The sequence below is a fragment of the Pecten maximus genome, chromosome 3, assembly GCF_902652985.1.
Source record: "Pecten maximus chromosome 3, xPecMax1.1, whole genome shotgun sequence".
Lineage (NCBI taxonomy): Eukaryota > Metazoa > Mollusca > Bivalvia > Pectinida > Pectinidae > Pecten > Pecten maximus.
The window spans coordinates 42771831-42794889 of NC_047017.1; the positions used below are offsets into that span (position 1 = coordinate 42771831).

A 23059-nucleotide genomic window follows, 5' to 3' on the forward strand; every position below is an offset into this window, starting at 1 on the left:
CATGCTAATCAATTTATACCACCGGTTTCCCTTTGTTGTCTGCTGCCCTGCAGGTAATACGTAAGAATTGTACCCGCTTTCACCATTGCATGATCATAACAGGTGGCTATTTTTTCTTTCCTTTTCCTTTTTTCTAAACATGTTCTTCCTAATGTCTCCCTTGACACTGTCATTTTTCGCATTTAGTTGAGCGTTCGCCCCTGTGACCAGGAAGGTCCTGTAAGTAGTCTTCATCAAGGACAGAAATATTTATGATTTTGTTGATAATGCGATCTATCCTGAATCGAGCACAAATATGAAATGTATGAATGTAATTTATCCAAGAACTCAATGTCTTGTTAAAAATGTTACAGATGAATAGAAAGAAAGTGACTTCAAATCCATGTCTCCGATTATCACACAAGTGATCCCAGAGGAACCTTGTCACCCATTGAATGGTCTTTCAATCATTTGATAAGAAGGATATCGAAATATTCAATTATTTTTTAATTTGATTTATAAATATTAAGAGAGATCCAAGAACTACCTGTGAACAAGATATAGCATAAAGTTCTGAACTGTCAAAATTTCAGATGGCCGTTTGTTGCCCATTTTGTTTTCCTGATCAAACTTGGCATTACCAGGAACCAACACATCAAGCTTGAGCAATATCCTTTCATTTCTTGACAAGAATAATAATGACAATAATAAACTTAGTCCAAAATCCAAGATTGTCATCTGTTGGCTATTTCGTTTTCCCGATCAGATTAAAATTCAAATGGGCACAAATGGGGACCAAGGAGAACCTGTATGCGAGGTTTGAGAAATGACCCTCTAGTACTCCTCAAGAAATACCAAATAATGATTGTTTAAGGACGGAATACAGATGGATCATGGACGAAAGGCAGTTTGAATAGTCTACTATAGGGTAAGAAAGACAACACAAGATGGACTAAAAAGTATAATCATACAGATTAAAAACAAACAAAAACATAAAAGAAATTGTTATAATACAATTTATTCTTAGGTTTGCATAAATTAATAACTACATTTGTATAGAATACTGTCTGTAGAGGCGACAATGAAACACAGGGCTAGTACAGACAGCGGTACTGACATCAGTGACAGAGAGATTAAGTTACCAACTGGAGTCCAGAACAGGACCCAGGGGCAGACAACCCCTGTATCTGTCAACAGTACATTTACAATGCCATTAACATACCTCGTGTTTCCGTGAGCAGAGAGGTTAAAATCATCATTAATATTCATTCACTAACCACAGGAAAACATATAACATTTTTACCTTTAAAATCTCAACGAGTAACTGGAAGGACAAAATAGCACTTTATTTTGGCTAAAACTGATTTGGTTGAAAGCCTGATTAATCGATTATGTCTCGGCACGTCAGAAAACTTCAGTCTTGATTCTTGTGAACCAAAATACCTGTATCTAATTCATACCATTTAATATCTGATAGTAAGGAGTAGTTCCGAATACTTCCAACTATTGCACCATCATGTGACATACTATAAAACATATTGTATTAGTACTGACAATGCAAAAAATATCAACAAAGCAAAAATACTGAGTCAATATGCAAAACTGCTCATATGTAAAAACTTAAGTGTAAAAGCATAATTTACATGTAGATACAAAATACAAGTTTGCTGTATATTTAAACAGAAAGAACTAGTATAAGGTATTAACAACTTCAGATAATTGGTATGGAAAACAGCTTATTTGTGTAATATAAACACAACCATAGACTGTAGTGAGTATGTTTCATCTAATGTGAATACAACTACGGCTAAACATGTGCAACGTGATTTTCTGTTTCTCTACACATGTGTATTGTATGTAACCAAAGAGAGCGTGCTCCTTCTTTAGTTAGACCATAGTCACAACGGTATATTTTCTTATCAAACTCGCCCGTAGTAATACATTGTTTAAATAATCAAAACAAGGAAAGTATGTTGATGTTGCGAATTCCAGTCGCTTGTGCCATCAACTGTATCCTTCTATTACATACTATTGGTACTGAATTATACTCCAAGTAACTTTGAACTGGAGTCTGGGGAACCAACCACAACAAGGTTTGAGGTATTCAAGATCTCCCATAAATGGGTAGTGAAAAGTCATAACAATACATACCTTTATATGTACATGAACAAATAAACCAGACCATAATAAATATCTGGGAACAAACAAATGTTGATTGACACTGGTAACATCACAAATTATCTTACTATGGACTGACCGCAAAATAGACATACTTAACAAGTATATTAGCCAACTGATAGGAAATAAATTGTGACCAATTCCTTTATCAGACACAGTGTCGTATCCTACCAAGTTATTAAGTCTGTAGTGAGGTATCATATTTATAAATTGTAATCTATACCAGGCTTTACCTGATAAACTGTGGTAGACAGGAATCACAAAACACAGTTTCCTGCCCTCTTCTTCATCTAAAAATGGTACTGGCTTAAAACCAGACTAATACACAAGTAATCCTTACAGACATACAAATGTTGATACAGAGTTTAAAATCACTAGATCTGACTTTGTCATAAATAAATAACTCTGGTCCGAAAAGTTTGGACTGTCATGATCAATGGCTCATAGTTTAAAGAACTAGATACTTAACTGCTAATTTAATCAATAATTCTTCGGAAATTTTTTTTTTTTCGTTATTACAATGTATGTTTAAACCATAAATCATCCAAACAGCTTTTATCATAATCAAGCGTTCTGGTATCTCAAAACATAATGGTATTGATGTAAATGTTTTGGGTGATAATGAGGTTGAACAGTTGTGTCATACTGAAAGCCTGCAGCCCATAACCTTTCATGTATCTGTAAATATCAGTAAAGCCAGCAAATAGCAAGCTATTCATACTTAAGGAGACTAACAATTCTGTAAGCTATAGCAATATTTTCTAACAAGACTAGGTTTTAATGGAATTCAACAGATGTCACCATACATAAACATTACTCTAGCGATCATTTGATTATCTTTCGATAACAATACTGATGTAGGTGTACACTATCTTCCGATAACCATACTGATGTAGGTGAACACTATCGTCACTGTATACACACCAGAACTTCAACAACTGCATCAATTGTGCCTTAAAAGCATTCAATCTCTCAAACAAACCCATTCAAACAACTCTCCTTACACATGACCAATCAGAAACGTTGTGACATTCATTGTGGAATATTGTAAACAATCAATATCCTCCACCACGCCCCCTGCCACCTCGCCCACTTCCCTTTCTTCCTCTACCTCCTCGCCCTCCACCTCCACCTCCTTGATAATTGTCACTTTGTCCACCTTGATGATAACCACCCCCACCTCCCTGGTTACCATATCCACCTCCTTGACCACCGTAACCACCTCCCTGGTTACCATTTCCACCTCCTTGGTTACTGTATCCACCTCCTTGGCCACCATAACCACCTCCTTGGTTTCCATAGCTACCCCCACCACCTCCTCCTTGGTATCCACCTCTCCCCTGGTTGTATCCACCTCCGCCTTGACCCCAGTTGCCACCTTGCTGGTTTGGGTTTGCATCACCCCAACCTCCTTGCACTTTTCCTCCCCTTCCACCTCCTCCTCCTCCTCCGCCTCCACGGCCACCTCCTCCTTCGCGACCACCTCCTCCACCACGGCCTCCTCCGTACCCACCTAATACAAAAACAAGCACATCAGATGTATAAACTGTACAGTAATGTGAAGTGTAAAAGTCTCAGTAGTTCCAAAACACAACATTTGTTGGTTCTGCTTTGGACAAATCCCATATTAGATAAGCAATATTGCCAAGTTTTTTTCTTTAATTTTTTTTTTGCAATAAGGTACACGAAAAAATAACCAAACAATACTGTACCATACAGATTTGTTGTGAAGTTTTAACACAAAAAATACATTTAGTTGTTCATTGGCTGCTGCCACTTACTTTGTGGTCGCTGTGGTCCTGCTTCTCTCTTCATGAAGGATGGCATTTCTGGTGGAGGTGGCTCTAGTTCCCAGGCACGACCTCCTCTATCTGGCACCTACCAGGACCGAAGAATTACATAACATTTAAAGTTGTAAAAGCAACAGACTTTATTTACTTCATAGAATATCAATAATACAATATGATAATCATAATATTATATAGCAGACAGTTAAATTGATTCCATCTGATAACTAAACTGAGGAAGAGACACTAGTTACCTCCCTTGGATCTGCTTACCTTTGGTATTAGAACTCTATTTATGGCACACTTGGTTTTTTCTCTGGCATCACCACTACTGGTCTTCTCTAGTCGTGTCAGGTCTAAATAATACAAAGTGGACATTATTAATATAACTAATACATTTACTTGTCAGAGAAAACAAACAACAGAAACTGTAAGAGGATCGACCAATAACAATAATTCATTCAACAATAATATTTCCTGTGACAAGGGAGGGTAGAGCCAATGCTGGTGAGTATATTTGCTGGTGGAATTCTGGGTCCCTAGTCTGGATACCCTAATGTATGTAGGATGATTGAAGTAAGGGAACAAAGTAAAGTAGACGGAGTCAATCACAACAGGCAAAGTGAGGGGACCTCAATGGTTCATCTTTTATTGTTGACCGGTATCGCCTTTAAGTAGGCTTCATCAGGACAAAAGTTGCAACTTTTTAGCACCTAAGGTACCTTAAATTCTCGAGTATAGTGTGCACTCGTATATATTGGTGAGTTGTTATAATGATGGGTAAGCTGAGTACAGTAGGCTACATAATGTAACACTGGTCGCTGTTTTGTTTATGGAAACAATTCTGCTGTCAGTGTGCAGGCCATTACTTTTATATCAACAAAATAAATATGTTGATGAATAAGAGAAGTTTTCACAGTCTGATTGTAATTTATAGGGCCAGCCAGTTGGACAGTGACTGCAGCACGAGATCAAGACGTAAGTCTTATCCTTGCCGAATTGTGCACTGTTAAAACTTTCGTAAATAAACAAGTGAAACGTTATCAGTTTCTGGCAAAGCTCTGGATTTACAAAGCGATTTATTTAAAGTTAAGAATTAACTAAGTACTGATATATCTAATATTTCAAGTTTTGTTTGAAGTTAATTGAGTCATCATACATCATTTTGGACCTGAATACGCAACTTGCTCAAGTGAGATCGCATGTGTGCGGAACATGTGTGGCTCACGATTGAGACCGAAAACCAAAAAATGACTTGGTCGTGTGTATCGTACACACATCCCTTTTCAAGAATCAGATTTTGACTAAAAAATTTACACCATTCTGGAGAATTTACAGGATACATAAAATGAGGGTACCAATTGGATTATTAACTGTGACATGTTACAATACAATACTGTGAGTGACGTCCCATGTAGGGGACATTACTCTAAATAATATTTCATGTTACACAGTAGGGGAGACTGTTTTTTTCTCTCGTCTTTTGAAACATCATATGAGGCCTAGTATTACAGGTACTCACCGTCCCTGGCTGACAGAATGTGTGCTACACTTATGGTAGGTTTTGCCTGAAGACTTTTTCGGACTGGTTGATATAATGCTGCAATATCATTTTCTTTTTGCTAAAAGATAAATGAAAGTTTTTCTTAAGGCCTTTATACCATAAGCAGATCATCAACAACTATGATCAAAGGGAGGTAATCACAGTGTGATTCAAAGTAAAATGACAAGGAACACACTCTGAACGTACTTCCTATCTACTTAATAAATAAATTACCCCATCAGGAAACCTTTTAATACCAATGATAGTGTCTTACCCCTATAAAATATACGGTAATGTAAACATTTTTTATTATACAGTCATTATTTACAATTTTATATACAAAGTTAAATCCCCCTCCCATGCCCGTCACGTATGAAATCTAAAAGAAAGTGACAGTCAGCTATGGCTATACTGAACATTTCAAGATTGTAGTGTTTGTTAATATTTATAATAACATCATATTATTGAATTAGTGCCATTTTGAAATGAATATGAGAATTCAAAAGCTCTCTGTAAAACATACTTCTTTAATAGAAATGAAGTAATTATAGCCAACGTCTTATCTATTATTCAGTGATGTTGAAATATATGTGACATGATGTTGTATTATATTAACAGGGTACACAAGCATTGTGTATCTCCTATACAAAACCATTTCCTGGTAGCATTATAACATTTACATGGAACTTGTAAAACTGTTTCATATATAAAATCTCTGAATCATTTCAGTGTGTTATTTAGAATACTTCCTTTCCCAGAATTTTGTATGATTTGCAGTACATTGTATTAAATATTTTACTGTTAAATTTTTTTTAAATTTATTTGATAGATTACACTGTTTTCAATGGAGAAGATCACTAACTTTGATTGATCTTTGGACAAAAAACAACTTTTTTATTTCTTTTTTTTACCCCAACTTAAAGTTATAGTAAAGTACAGATATCTTCAATACCATTGCCTCTGCTGTAGCCTACCATGCTGGCCTACCATGCTGGCCTACCATGCTGGCCTACCATGCTGGCCTACCATGCTGGCCTACCTTGCTGGCCTACCATGCTGGCCTACCTTGCTGGCCTACCATGCTGGCCTACCTTGCTGGCCTACCATGCTGGCCTACCTTGCTGGCCTACCTTGCTGGCCTACCATGCTGGCCTACCATGCTGGCCTACCTTGCTGGCCTACCTTGCTGGCCTACCATGCTGGCCTACCTTGCTGGCCTACCTTGCTGGCCTACCATGCTGGCCTACCATGCTGGCCTACCATGCTGGCCTACCTTGCTGGCCTTCCATGCTGGCCTACCATGCTGGCCTACCTTGCTGGCCTACCATGATGGCCTACCTTGCTGGCCTACCATGCTGGCCTACCTTGCTGGCCTACCATGCTGGCCTACCATGCTGGCCTACCTTAGTGGCCTACCATGCTGGCCTACCATGCTGGCCTACCATGCTGGCCTACCTTGCTGGCCTACCTTAGTGGCCTACCATGCTGGCCTAACTTACTGGCCTACCATGCTGGTCTACCTTGCTGGCCTACCTTGCTGGCCTACCTTGCTGTCCTACCTTGCTGTCCTACCTTGCTGGCCTACCTTGCTGGCCTACCATGCTGGCCTACCATGCTGGCCTACCTTGCTGGCCTACCATGCTGGCCTACCATGCTGGCCTACCTTGCTGGCCTACCATGCTGGCCTACCATGCTGGCCTACCTTAGCCTTGTCCGACCACATAAAAGACTGGACTGTAACATCTAGACGCTTCAGCAACATTTCACGTCTTGTCTGGTACTCGCGACACAGGGCCTCGTTTATATTCATCACCTGACTCCATTGTTTATCGGAGAGGCGAGCTTTCAGTAAGGATGTTCCCGCTTGATCAGGATACTTGCACACTAGGTCTTTAACCTACAAATTAAAATGTTGTACATCTGAATAAAAAGCATCTAAACAAATTCAGCTGCAAAAACAAACCTACCCCAGAACTGTTAAATGATAAGTTACCAATATTTTACTGCGGGCAGAAATAAAGTGATGCTAGTGGGAGGATTGGAAATTCCTGAACCTTACGTTTACCTTAGCTTTGAGTTCACTGAACAGCAGAAATAAAGTGATGCTGGTGGGAGGATAGGAGATTCCTGAAACTTACATTTACCTTAGCCTTGACTTTACTGAGGGCAGAAATAAAGAAGTGTTGGTGGGAGGTTTAATTGAATGTCTTGAACCTTACCTTTGCTTCCACTTTGCTGAATAATTGAAATGAATTGATGTTGGCAGGAGGTTTGGAGATCTCAAGTGCTATTAACAGGAGACGAAGGTACTTGGCCACATCACTCTCTACCTACGTATACCACAAGGAAAAACAAAGTCCTCTTAACTAAATGTGTACTGGAGACCAATTTACTCAAGACATTTATGAGAAATTATTTCAGTTTTTTTAAGTTGAATTTTATGACAAATCTTTATATGCTATATAGGCCTGCAGTGATTATATTGTACACAAGCCACAAATCTGTCTCCACAGTATCACATAATCAAGGTTTTTATAATCTTTATCTTTAAAATCAGACTTTCAATATGTACTTCATAATCATATCTACAGTATTCTATTATTATAGTATAAAATAATTAAGATATATATTTTTTAACGTGACATTGTACTTAAAACTTCACCAAAACAAAAATTCCAGCTATTAAACTATGGTACCAAAGTTGCTATATGGAAAACCTGTAAATTCAGTACTGACAAAAATATAGACCCTTTGTACAGTATATCAGTTACCATTTCTACAGCCTTGGATGTAGAGTTGTTGGAGGTAGGGGTGGCCTTCAGCTGACTCGGGTTTTTAGAGGCTATCATCCTTACTGAGGCCAGCTCTGTTGTGAGGTAGTCTGATAATAATATAAAATACATATTATATCCCAACAGAATGGACTATTATCAAATACATTTACATAATTTTATCAACCAGGAGCAATGTCTAATGCGATATCTCATTTATATAAATACACAAGTGATCATCATCATCATCATCATCTATAAAAACAACTAATGGCTAATTATTAATTGAGCGATCACCAAAATGGGTTCTTAATAGATTAGATATGTGGATCTCTTCATCAAAATATGTTTAGCTTAAATATTTTTTCTTTCAACAAGTTCAATCAAGCTGTGCTGTTCCAAATCTCTTTTAGTGTAAGTTTCATTACTCAGCTTGACTGGACTACGAGGGCCGATTAATAAGTTGTGAGCTTCGTATTGAAGGATTTGAATTTTGCCGGACAGATAGTATTATTTTTCAACATAATCTCCTTCAGTATCTATACACTTTTGCCCTCAGTGTTTAAGGGTCGCTATGCCACTTTTATAGAACTCCTTTTCTTGGCTGTTCAGAAAGTTATCCACTGCATGTTAGGGTTAGGGTGCCTGAAATAGCTGTTTTCAGTTTTTGAAATAGATGAAAGTCTGATGGAATGAGATTAGGTGAATAAGGCGGATGTCCAATCAATTTAAAGCCACAATCGTGAATAGTAGCCATGGCAATGACAGACTCTTTCACCCTAACCCTAACCAACTTTGTCCATTTTGCAAAAGCCACTTGTCTTGTTTACTTTAGAGTGCTACCTTGTTGATATAAACTAACCAAATGAGACCAGTCCTTGGGTACACTGCCTTATGTAGTCAGAGAATAGTAGGTCTTAAAAAGAACATCCTTGAGTACCTCCTTCAATACGAGGCCCACACCATATCAATCATTCCTCGTATCAAACTGAGAAGTTAGCAAACACCATTTGGAGAGCATCTCTTCAGATGTTACCGGTATCTTAAACTGAAAATAGTATGATACACTGGATAAAGGAGTTATGCATTTCATCTTTGAGCAGATTTACTTTTACTTGTCAGCACACTTACCCAGCAGCTGTAGGCAACTTTTCCTGTTGTTCAGTCTGTCCAGAACTTGTGTTCCTTCAAAGAGTTCCTTATGTGGACAATCTACAGACATGTGGATATGCAAAATAGAAACGACCCTGTGTTTTTCTTATAACTCAGGAATTTCTACATGGTACATCAATTCATTATCAGGCAAGATATTACCATATAAACATTGAAAACAGAAATTTCCATTTATCTGTACAAGTGATTACAGTAATACATCAGCAGCTAGAAGTAAACATAGTCTATATGAGCTTATTTTAAAAATAAATAAAGATTGTTTTTCAATTAACATATCAAGAATGAAGTCTGATGTCCAATTACTGAACTTGGTTTGTTATCATAAAATATCTAAAGGATATCACTCACTCAGTTCTCTGAGACAACTTCCAAGTTCCATGATAAAATTGGAGGCTTCATCAGGATCTTTAAAACAAAACCACAATATCTTGTTTTATCAGTATTTACTGCAATTTCAATACTGACATACAACAATGTATACAATATCACAAAATCCATAACTAAGAGATGAGTTCCATGCACATGCTGCATACTCTCAAGAGTGGTCTAATAAGAGCTTTGAATATTTTAGACAGTGTCTGAATCAAAGAATACAAACACACTTTTAAATATGTCTGCTATGGTGATTGGCCTTTCAATAATATTATGTACATGTACTGTAAAAGCATAAAATTTTGTTTGAAGATCTTATTAAGTTTATTTCATGGTTTTAGAAAATACATGTAACAAAAATTTGATCATGTAATTAATTTGAAATAAATTGTGGATTTTATCTGAAAATCAGCTGTCAATTTGTTCATAATTTTTAACATTTACATATAAAATTATCCCAGCTCTGTCAATTGGATTTTCCCAAAATACCCAAGAAAAATACTGTGGACTTTGTGATAGAAAAGAACATTGTGCATTCAGTTCAAACTCGGCTTACTGTTTATAGCATTAGCACACTCCTCTAGGCCACAGAAATCACGGAGTTGACCCGTCAGCCAGGCGACCAGCTTTGTGTACTCCACAGAGGCGGGTCCTACATCTACAGCTTCATTGAATGCCTGCTCCTCTAACAGTGGGCCATCATATCTGTAGTATTAATTATAGAACTATAATTACCAATCATAAATCAATCAGGATCGATAGGTATTTCTCACTGTATCCACATACAAGAAAAAACATACCCTTGTGACTGTGAGTGAGATAGGGAGTCTCCAGCAATTGGAAAAATAGCTAAGCTGGAAGTTATCAAAAAACAAACTTGCTGGTGTTACCTGCATTTCATGTACTGAAAACTGGAAAATAAATATTGAATATCAACTACTCTATCACTCACAGGTATGAACATCGTGTATCAATACACCAACTTGATTATATAATGGATTTATCGAAAGACAACGCTAATACAGTCATGCCTTTGGATAAATGATGGCATCACTACAGTTAGACATATACAGTAGTGTTGGAACCGGTGTTGGAAGTAGTTACTATTTTGCTGCAGAATAATCGGGTTAGTCGGTGAAGTAATACACAGGGGCTAGAACACAGGGGCATGTCTAGTTGTATATAGGTATTTCTAGCTTAATAATTTAAACAAGACACGCCCCTGTGGTAACACCAGTTAAAAACTGATATATTACATTCAATTATCAACAGCTTGAATTAAAAGTTAATTAATACGTGTCAGGAATATAATTAAGTAACCTTAAATCCTCCAGTGAATCGAGTATATCGTTTTCCATGTTGTCAGCACGTTCTTTACATTACCGGCTTGCAATCGTAGCAAAATTCATAATGAACTTCCGGCGATGTTATCGCTTAGTTTAGACTTTCGTGCTTGAATTTTCATTAAGGATTCGGTATACCGTTCTTTTTTCGTGTCGCAATTTCTTCAATTTTTCGTGTCCATACTTTTACTATAAAAATTGCAATGAATAATACATTGATGTGTTGACAACAGTTGACCATTTCCAAGTTAAAATAATACCTATCATTTCGATAAATAGTATAATTTGGTGTATCATCAAAGCCTGATTATATTTCAATCACAGGTGCCTGACTCGTTTTTATAAAATAATAACATATAGAGTACATATAAATGAGATAAAACGAGTCAGGCACCTGTGTTTCAATATAAGAGTTATTATTTACTCTCATGTGAAAAATACACCACGATCAGACAAAATACTTTATTACACTTAGATATTATTCTTACTGAAAAAACACTTTTATGGGGTAATGATGTTTATACAAAGCAGAAAAATGAGGAAATATTTTTAGTTAAGTAAGTAAACGCTTTAGTTAATATTTATGTTTTGTATGGTATCGTATACATATTTGTACTTCGTACTGTAGGGTAAATTTATATATCCATGGTCATACAATATAATGGTGTCATGAATCATCTATAATCAATTCTATTCAACACATGTACTTTTACAAAATTATGTAAAATGTTACATTTGTACTTCGTACTTAAAGGTAACTCATTTATCTATAGTCTAACAATACAATGGCGCCATAAATCATGTCTGTCAATTATATTCACCACATGTTTATTTATATAACTATGCAAAATATTATTTTGTTCTTAGTTATCAAAATTAAGGTGTCCTAGTTCCGAAGATGCATATGCTTTTCTGTGTGAATGGGAAAGGAATTAATATAAGCTTTAAGCTTGTTTTCCCATCCCATTTGCTATTTTCTGTATATGTAATGTTATTGTGTCTTGTTGAATAAAATAATGTTTAAACTAATATGAGAGTTGGAAGAACTTCACATGCATACATGATTTAATCCAACATAAATTGCATAGCAGATTTCCAATAACTACCACAAATGCAATGTTTTTTGTCCTGCCTGTGACGAGACCGTCGTGTTACTTTCTGGCGGTGTTGCAATATTTCACTTGCGTTTAGATTAGTTGTTAAAAAGAATTTAATTCCAAATTTTAACAAAATTGATTTACTCTATCCAGATACGTCTCTGATGTCACCATATTCAATTCAATTCAATTCTTTTATTACTTTCGGCCGTACGGCCTATCAGTCACAAAAACATTGTACATAAATTACAGCATGGCGTATACAACAGTACATAACATATAGAGAATCAGACATCATAACAACAATGATAGGTTTAGTAATTATTTCTTAATTCAGTAGCTTCATGTATATATTTTCCTAGAGAACACAGTTCCTTTACATTTTGTACTCTGAATAGCTGAATAAATTTAAAAACAGATGGGTTATTCCAGTAATAACGCTTGATGTACTTTTTCCTTAAATTTCTATAAATATTACATTCAAGAATAAAATTATATTCATCTTCAATTTGTTGTCTATTATTACACATATTGCAAGATCGTCTTAATCTTGGAGTATTATTATATCTACCAGCTTCAATGGCTAAACAATGTGCAGATAGACGTATCTTAGTAAGACAAATTCTATATATTTTAGGAATATATTTGGTAAGATAAAAAGGTAATGCTACAATGTCCACAAGATGTTTATATATATGACATTTTGAGGATGACTCTAATAAATGGTGTAGATGTTGCTGAGCTTGGTCAAAAATTCTCTGCTTAATAACTGGCAAAATATTGTCGATATAACTTGCATACATTTGCTGGTTTTCCCACACATAACCAACACCAAGCGAAAAAAGTTCATTTTTAACAAAAGTTACCCAATTGAAACAATTTCTTGTATTACAATTTCTTAAAAATCCATATGCACGATTTAAAATACAATTTCGTGTAGTAATTAACTTAAACCAGTACTTAATTATCCTTAGTTTCCTGTAATATTGTAGTGGAAAACGACCTAGTTCACAATACACCATCGCATTTGAGGTTGATTTTTTTACATTAACTATTCTTTTGCAAAAATGTGTGTGGACCTTTTCAATGTCAATTGCCTTTGACGATCCCCATATCTCGCAACTATAGCTTAAAATACTTCCAACATATGTATCGAAAAGATGAAGCATAGTTTCAATATTTAATTGCATGTGATTACATTTTGTAAAAAGTGCAAACATTGCTTTCCGACCCTGATTTGATAGCTGTATTTGAATACAGTTGAATTTATTATTAAATTTCAGACTTACTCCTAAATATGTGAATTCATTTACACAGGCAAGGTCATTACCCTGATATGTCCATTTCTCATTGTAGTGAACTACACCACCTTTTCGAAAAACAACGACTTTAGTTTTTTCAATATTTACAGTAAGTTTCCATTGGTTTGAATACCTTTCTAAATTATCGAGTAGATCTTGCAAACCCTTGACAGTCTCCGAAAATAGCACCATATCGTCAGCGTAAAGCTGATATTAACACCCCCAACCCCAACCCAACCCCAACCCCTCCGGCCATGGACGGTTTTACCTGTATCTTCAATGCCGGTACAGGTAGGACTGTGGGGGTGTTCTCTGAACGCCAACATTTTTTTAAACAATAGGTAGGTGTTGTTTCAGGAAACAATGGGAGGGTAATTATATACTGCTTCATATAAGCTGTCTTTTTTTACCTGTACAGTTACCTGAGATTTACCTGTGTTTCACATATATATAGCATACAGCAGAATTGTTGTTGGGTGTTTTTTTCTTTTCTTTTTTTCTAGTACTACATGCATTCAACAAAATGAGCAATATGGTAATACAGAATATATTTAAGAAAATAATTAGCAACACATATGTTTTACTGCGTCACTTAAGGTTTTTTTCTAGTACATACATGCATTCAACAAAATGTGTAATATAGTAATACAGAATACAGTGGAACTTCGTTAACTCGAACTCGGATAACTCGAATATCCCGCTTAACTCGAAGTACCTCGCCGGTCCCGGCCGAATTCTCTCTTTATCTTAGTAAAAAAAAATCGGAAAATTCGAATTCGGATAACTCGAAAAACTCGGATAATACGAAGTAAAAGTTTGGTCCCAACAATAAAAATCCTACTTGAAATGTTCGAATAACTCGAAGTATAATTTTCGTCGATCGGTGGCAAACGCCGACATTTTTTAAGAGCTAACTTCCGTTTGTTTGTAATACTGAACATATCGGCACTACTAACCTACATAAGTGTTTCATAAATTCATAAAAGAAATTGTCGGTTGAATCTTATAACAACAAGTCTTGGTGATAAAAAGTACTGCTGTACTTACATCAGGTAATTTCCCAAGGCGGTCGCCGATATCAGTACACACGATAGTCAACAACTCATCTACCCGTTCGCTCAAGCGGAACTAATCTCTGACACACCGGTAGATCTACCCGGCTGATGTTTTTACAGGTGTAGAAATGACACAGTCACCGGCGCCTATTAAATCTTTAAACTGCTGAAACAATAGCGTAATTACTGCCGAGGTGTTCAGAGTACAACTGTAACGGTCAGTGCTGTCTATTAAATCGGATAAAACGCCAACTCAGTTACAGTAACATTTTATACGCACATGCGCAGCCCAACTTCCGGTGCTAATACACATGGAAATGGCGTGGTTATCAATAAAAAGTAAGTAGGCCGATCAAACAGTATTTTATATATGTCCAATAAAAGGTAATGGTTCTGTTACGTTTTGTATGCAATCTGTGTTAAACTTAAACGGTTATTTGTTTTGACATTAATAACTTGTTATTTTGTCGAATTCCGTTTTATCGTTTACCTTTTGCAAACATGACTTGCACATCAGATCGTTATTGAAGTGACTAAGTGAAAGAAACTTTATCGTGACTGTATATCGGCAAAACTACACCAAATTACAAGTGACATAACGAAACATTACATATATATTTACATGTATTGACCAGTCTTCACACTAAACTGATGAGCGACAGAGCGAAGTTATAATGATTATATAATGTTGACAAATATTGACCAAACTTTTCACCAAAAACGATAACTCGCTTAATTCGAACACTCGGATAACTCGAAGTTTTTTCGTGGTCCCGTCGACTTCGAATTAATTAAGTTCCACTGTTTATTAAAAAAAATTATTAGCAATAAATATATTTACTGTATCATTTTAAGTTCCATTACAGCATTAAATAATTTTAATTAGTTTCTTACAGCAATCTCAGCACTAACATATCTATATCGCTTCATTAATATTGTACACATAGACATCTTATTAGCACTAATAATGCAAATACAGATAAGGCAATATCACATGTTCATATCGAAATGAAAATGATCAAATGTCTGAAATAAAACTTTACACAGAGACAGTTAAAATATCGGAAATAGAAACTTACACAGAGAAAGTTGTGTGAGTGGGTGGGTATGTGTGGATCAGTTTGGGTGTGTGAGTCAAAATTATAAATTCTAATAACTGTATTTTGAAAACCGCATATGATGTTTTATTGAATTTACCAAAATCAAATACTGTATTTAAATGGGTTGAATGTGTCAAAGATATGTTGTTCAGTCTTGGTTATGGTGAAGTATGGTTAAACCAACATTCAATAAATTCAAATATCTTACCTTTGATCAAGCAAAGGATTAATGACATAGCACGTCAAGAATTATCTGTTATTTTAGAAAACTCGCCTAAGTGCCATTTATATCAAAACTTGGTAAGTGATGTTGTATTACAAAGTTATTTGACTAAATATACACCAAAGAAAAATCGTATTGTATTGACAAAAATGAGGTTATCAGCACATAACTTGAGTATTGAGTCAGGACGTTATTCTAATATAGTTAGGAGTGAACGTATCTGTAAATTTTGTGATCGAGATCTTGAGGATGAATTCCGTTTTTTCCTTGTATGTCCAGTCTATCAATATCTAAGGCAGAAATTTATAAAAAAAATATTATTGGAAAAAGCCATGTGTATTTAAGCTTGTCCAACTATTAAGCACAACAAAAGTAAAAGAGCTAAATCTTTTAAGTAAATTTGTGTACGACGCAAATAATTTGAGAAAATCTCTAATGTAATGAAGTTGTCCATTCTCTAATTAATTGATATAATTATATGTGCAGTGTCCCGTATGTACGCCAACTGAATTTTGTACTATTACATCTGTACAATGCAAATGAGCTGTAAAGTTAAATGCAATAAAGAATTTGAATTTGAATTTGGGTATTTGTGAGGACTGTGAGGACTTGTTGTACATGTAATTTATATACTGATAAACCATGTGGTTTAAAGTAATAAAGAACTTGAACTTGAACACGGAGAAATCTGGTCAAAGCTTTCCGGAAGGATGGTGAACATGTGATCACAGTAGTTATTAGTAGTAATTAAATCTGTACCTGGTTGTTCCATAGAACAAGCTTGTGATGGGAAATTATATTTCCATGTATATTACTGATTGTGCACCCCTTACAGCTGCTTACATTTAACTATTTTATTTATCTAAATATATAAAATATAAAAAAAAAATAGAATGTAAATGAAATTTTAAGACTAAAATATAATAAAATAAATAATTTTGGACGTAAAAACAATTTTCATGCATATGATATTATATTGTCGTTTTTTATTTTTGAAATTAGATATATATGATAAATAATATAATATTTATAATAAATACTTGATTTTAAATGCTTAATTCTACCTACAGGTAAATATAAGTATCAACAGTTACGTAACTTTTACAGGTAAATTTACCTGTTGGCATTGGGACTCCTTTTAGGAAAAAGACTATAATCACTATCAAAACAAACTGCCCTACAGGTAAATTCAAAATGTTGGCGTTCAGAGATACACCCGGACTGTGATCTAGTGTTCTCTGGCTGCAGTTCAAAGGAACCTTGCAACTTACCTGTGATAAGATTCACAACTTACCTGACTGTGATGGTATATACGTCTCTGGTCTATCGTTATGTAGTAGGAGAAGAAAAATCCACAGCCACGCCAGGATTGAACCCGGTACCTCCGAAGACGAGCCGGATGCTCTACCGATTGAACTACCTGGTCGCCGAACATCGACCTAGTCCAGTTCCGCTACAGTTTTTTTTTTTTTTTTTTTAGTTTTTCAGTTAGATCACATAATATCTCACTATAGCGTCTCTGCTATAGCTTGCCTTCATTTACGGAATGTCATTCGAAATTTATGGTCTAGTGACCCTGGAAGTTAGGGGTGCTGGGAATTTAGACTTTATAATTTTAAGTTTAGGTTAATTTATCAAAAGGTATCAATATTATTCAAACCACCTGGAATATAATTAATGTATACAGAGACTTGTATATCAGCAGAGACATATATACACGAATAAAGGGAGCCACCACTTGTACGGGAAAATATAAAAGTAGCTATGTTCTTATCTCTGTGTATAGTCAGAGACTTGTATATCACTTGTGATATACAAGTCTCTGGTATAGTATAGATTTAATACATTCTACAGACTGTACGAATCGTGATGATGTATAGATGTTTTTGCTGTGTTTTGGGGTAAAAAAAATTTTTTTTTAATTTGATATAAAATCCTTATCATTTCTCCCATTTATTTACAAATTATCTTATAGCCATATTGGGATTCATTATTTAAAGTGTACCCGGAACGATTTGCTATGTTAAGCTTAAAAAATGTGATTTAGGATGAAACTAAAAATGCTGAAAGTCCGACTTTCATAGCGACTATAGTTTTAGAGTAATTGCGATTTTTCTCGAAAACACACCTGAAGCCCACCGCCGTTGACCTCGTTTCGGTTATCTCTGACCTGTGACAGGTTTAACGGGTCAGAACCGCCATATAGGAAATATATAGAAACAAACGTGAGCACGTGCTTGCAATTAATGCGAATTAGACAACAATAATGTAAGTGCTGAATACACCTTTTGAGTTATATTTGGGAATTAGTTAATAACAAGTGCTACCGAAACCAGGGACATATAATTTTCTATCACAACGGGCCATATATAACATGTAACATCTTACTAATTTTCTATTATAATGAGCCGTATACAACATGTAACATCTTACCAGAAAAATAGGTCTCTGATCTTACTAATTTTCTATTATAACGGGTCGTATATAACATGTAAAATTTGAATAATTTTCTATTTTAACGGGTCGTTGTAACACGTATAATATTTGAATAACGGGCCGTTTATAACATGCAACGACCTTTACATCATATAGCCTTTATTCTAAGGGCATGGTTTATTGCATACCAATATTGATTTCGGTGATGATACTTCTAGTAATAGAAGTTTAATATGCAATTCATACATGATGTGAAATAAATACTGAAAATTTAGAATTTTTACTAGCCGAAACGGCAATGGATACGTTGCAAATCCACTTGAAGATACTCCTATTTGTGATTTTCGGATAATCGTCCGAAATAGATAAAACTTGTCCATGAAAGCATAGAGTAAATTTTCAACATGTGGGTATATGAATGAGCCAACTTAGGTTAATTATTCTATAGGCAAACTTTTGAGATACGAATTTTTGCTTGTAGGGAAAAGGAAACTCACTGAATTCCAAAAATAATGTGTTTGATTTCAAAATTTTTAAAATGTATTCCCTATACAAAATAACTGTAAGTTAACTAAGGAAGATTTTTACGAACATTTTAAAAATATTTCGGATACAAACGTAGATGAAAATGAAGAGATCGATGCATTTTTGAGAGAATATGATGAAAACACTAATGATACATGTACTAAAGTCACCTACGAAGAATTAGACAATAATATTACTGAAGAAGAAGTTAATACGGCAATAAGGAACCTTAAACATAACAAAGCATGTGGTTTAGATGGATTATATAATGATTTTTTTATTACCGGAAGAGATAGTTTAGTTCCATGTCTGACTGCTTTATTTAATCGTATTTTTGATTCCGGCAAATTTCCTATAACATGGAATATTGGCAGTTGTATACCAGTTTTGAAAAAGGGAGATATTAATAATACAGATAATTATCGAGGAATCACATTAGTAAGTTGTCTTGGTAAGTTATTCACCTCTGTGCTTAACCGAAGGTTAGTTAAATTAGATGAAACGATCAATAAGATTACTGATGCGCAATTTGGCTTCCGAAAAAATCTTTCTACTGTAGACGCTATTTTTTCTCTCCAGTGTTTAATTAATAGGACACTTAGAAAACGGAAAAGGTTGTACTGTTGTTTTATCGACTATAAAAAGGCATTCGATTATATAAGTAGACAAAATCTTTGGTTTAAATTGATTAAGGAGGGTATTGAAGGTAAAATGCTGAAGATTATTAGAAGTCTATATGATAATGTAAGATGCTGTATAAAGCATAATGGTCTCTCAGACTTCTACGAAGTGAATTGTGGATTATTCCAAGGGGAAATATTGTCACCTCTGCTTTTTACACTGTTCATAAATGACCTAGAAATCAATTTTATCAATGATAATTGTAAATCAATAGAAATAAGAACAATTAATATATTTTTACTCATGTATGCAGACGATACGGTGCTGGTGTCCGAATCTCCTGAAGAATTACAAAGCATGCTGAACTCGTTACACAATTATACAAGGAAATGGAGCTTAACTGTTAATATTAATAAAACCAAAATAGTGGTATTTAGAAACGGGGGCAATATTAGGAATAATGAGAAATGGTTTTACAATAATGAAGAAATCGAAATAGTGAACGAATTCAATTATCTTGGGCTAATGATGAATTATAACGGGAAATTTTTTAAGACACAAAAGAAAATTGCCGAACAAGGAAACAAAGCTCTATTTGCTATGTCTAATGTTTGTAAACGTAATTATTTTAATATAGAAACCTCATTGGCAGTCTTCAATACATATGTTAGTAGTATATTAAATTATGGGTGTGAAATATGGGGTTTTCACAAAGCTCCAGACATTGAAAAGATCCATATCGGTTTCTTGAAAAGACTATTAGGTGTAAGGAAAAATACTACAAATGCAATGGTTTATTTTGAACTTGGTAGAGTCCCATTGTTAATAGTTAGAAAAATTAGAATATTCTCCTATTGGATGAAGCTCAAAAATACTAATAATTGCATTTTAAAGGAGTGTCTTGAAGATATGGTAGCGAATAATGATAACTGGATAGTAAATTTAAGACAGGAGTTAGGAAAAATTGGAATCGGATACATATTCAATTTACCCACAGTTCAGAAGGTTGATTTAGAGATTTTTAAGTTAAGGTTAAAAGATATGTTCCAGCAAGAATGTTTAACAATAGTAAATAATTCTCCTAAAGGAAATTTGTATCAATATTTAACTATGTGTTTCTGTTTGCAACCATATTTACATAAACCCATTAATACTAGATGTTTGAGAAATATTGCCAAAATACGATTATCGGCCCATGATTTGCTTATTGAAAGAGAGAGATATAGAAATTTACAGAGAAATGAACGAATATGCACATTATGTAATAATAACGACATAGAAGATGAATTTCATTTCATAATTAAATGTAATTTTTATAGTGATATTAGATACAAATATTTGAAACCATATTACAGAAGGAACCCGAGTATGTTCAAGTTTGTTCAGTTATTAACTACAGAAAATGTAAAAGAATTGTGTAAGTTAGGGAAATATATCAGTCTAGCCCTTGAAAGAAGAAAGTCAAATTTGATTTAAGACCAGATGTATTTTTTGTACTCTCACTCTATCTCATATGTGTATATTGGGTTTGTAGGTGGCTGGGGAGGGGTAGGGGATACATGTGAGATTGTATGAATGGTGAGTATGGGCATAATCTGATTGAAGTTATGTGTAATTAAGTTTCCATCAAACACACTAATTACATCTAATTTCAAATAGATTGAATGGGCGAGAGACGTATGGTGAAAGTTGTGTGCCAGGTAGATACTTGTGCTGTTATGTTTGCCTTTGTATATAATGTATCATGTCTTGTGTTATTGTGATAAGTTGTAAAACTTAAGCAAATAAAGAATCTGAATCTGACCTATAGTAAAAACGCAATTCTAAACCAAATCCAAGCTCAATTTACGTACAACCAGTAAAAGCATATCTTCGGAACTTTTTTGAAGTGCATGGAAACCAAACGCGTCAACTCACAAGCAATTTTCGGCGCGTGCCGATTAGAACGCCAGAAATCACAGACACCTGTGGTGCAGTTACAGGTGTGACGAGCTTGTGGACCGTAATTTCACGCCTGGTAATTGTTTAGCGGTATACTTACCCACTCAAACTTGAGAAATCTTAATTCTCCGAAAATGTTTGTATATTCTTAAAGTCCTGTTTTAAGAGAAGACATGACTTGCCACACAAGAATGGAAAGTAAAATCACAAGGATCTCAATCACTTCACGATAATTATAATAAATAAATAAATAAATAAATAAATAAATAAATAAATAAATAAATAAATAAATAAATAAATAAATCATACACTTTAATCATTGCGAGTTTGATAAGTTTAGTATTAATTATGATAAGTCACGATGAACTAAATTGTATGTTTTTAAACATAAAAAACGGAGCTAAAATTATGGCTTTAATAAGTACCTATGATACATGTATGTACATGTACGTAAACTATCAATAATATTATAATTGTTGTGAAGCTCTTTTATATCGTCTCACCAGAGACCTATATAGTATATAGGTCTCTGGTCTCACTGACAACGATCGTATATAAATTATATCTTTCTCAAGCATTTAATCGTCGGTAATCCACGAGACCTTGACATGTAAAATAAAGGATAAAATCTGTAAATGTAGAAGTACGTTGTAGGCTCCAACACTGGTTTTCATACGGGAGAGATTTAGTCTAGGGTAGATCAAGATGAATCTATATAATACAATGTATATTACTTTCTGCCTTAAAGCAGGTTTTGTACAGAATGCAATGCATAAGTTTACTGTACGTGTTTATCATTTTGTCTCACAAACCAGAGTATCCAGCTGATTTGTTGTAATGTTTGTATGTTTATTTGAATATCAACTTTCGAATAAAATGGTTCATAATTTCATTTAAAAAATGTTGATGCCATGCTCCTTTTTATAGTAATGCGTAAGAAATGGTAAACACATAACTAATATACATTTATTGGTGATTGACCGATTATTGGATTGTGGTGTATATCATCTGTATGTCCCTGGTATAATAACACATCAGTCTATGTTACCCAAGCGGTTAAAAAAACAACAATTCTTTTGGCCCCGGATATGACGCAAAAGGTGGCGTTACTGGTCAAAATGAAGTATGTGATTGGTCAATGTAGCGGTAAATGCAAAATGCAGATATGCAGTTTAAGACGAAACAAAATAAAGATTGAATGCAATCTGAATAAGTGGATGTATCTATTCAAATGACACATTAATAAAATCATATTCCTGATTCAAATGCAGTCTTATTATCACCAAAAATGATTCAAAGTGATATAATTTTGTTATCCATGCTGAAACGCATTCATTAATTAGTTCGTTAATTTATTTCACCAGCAGTTTAACATTATAACCACCAGCATTAAAACTATGCCGTTAATCTTTTTTAAAGATATTCCTTGTTAAAGCTCAAACTGATATTGTTGGATTCCGACTTCTTGTCGGCAATGTTCGCCAAAGTCATCAACCTCAAATCTTATGTCCATATCGTATTCAGACATGTCTGTGTAGCTACTATTCAAAGTGCCGTCTATACTGCTTGCCATCATTTCAGTTACTCCGTTAAACCTGTGACGTCATAGTCTGA

General features: G+C 34.6%; 1 protein-coding gene across 1 annotated transcript; it reads right to left on the reverse strand.

Moving 5' to 3' along the window:
• Positions 1 to 977: 977 nt before the first annotated feature.
• LOC117324261 (protein FAM98A-like) lies at positions 978 to 11212 on the reverse strand. The gene is made up of 11 exons (XM_033880038.1): positions 11124 to 11212; positions 10360 to 10508; positions 9780 to 9836; positions 9390 to 9470; positions 8259 to 8368; positions 7707 to 7817; positions 7190 to 7384; positions 5467 to 5566; positions 4218 to 4300; positions 3939 to 4035; positions 978 to 3670 (listed from the first exon to the last, which is right to left on the reverse strand). The coding sequence occupies exons 1-11, from the start codon at positions 11159 to 11161 to the stop codon at positions 3213 to 3215; spliced, it is 1479 nt and encodes a 492-aa protein (XP_033735929.1). The 5' UTR covers positions 11162 to 11212; the 3' UTR covers positions 978 to 3212.
• Between the last annotated feature and the right edge of the window lie 11847 nt (positions 11213 to 23059).

Excerpts from the sequence above, each read along its gene's own strand:
- LOC117324261 (XM_033880038.1), bottom strand. The coding sequence starts at position 11,161 with ATGGAAAACGATATACTCGATTCACTGGAGGATTTAAG. Across the intron at positions 10,509-11,123 it reads GATTCACTGGAGGATTTAAG|ATATGATGGCCCACTGTTAG; the intron begins GTTACTTAATTA and ends TTAATACTACAG. Across the intron at positions 9,471-9,779 it reads AAGTTGTCTCAGAGAACTGA|ATTGTCCACATAAGGAACTC; the intron begins GTGAGTGATATC and ends ACATGTCTGTAG.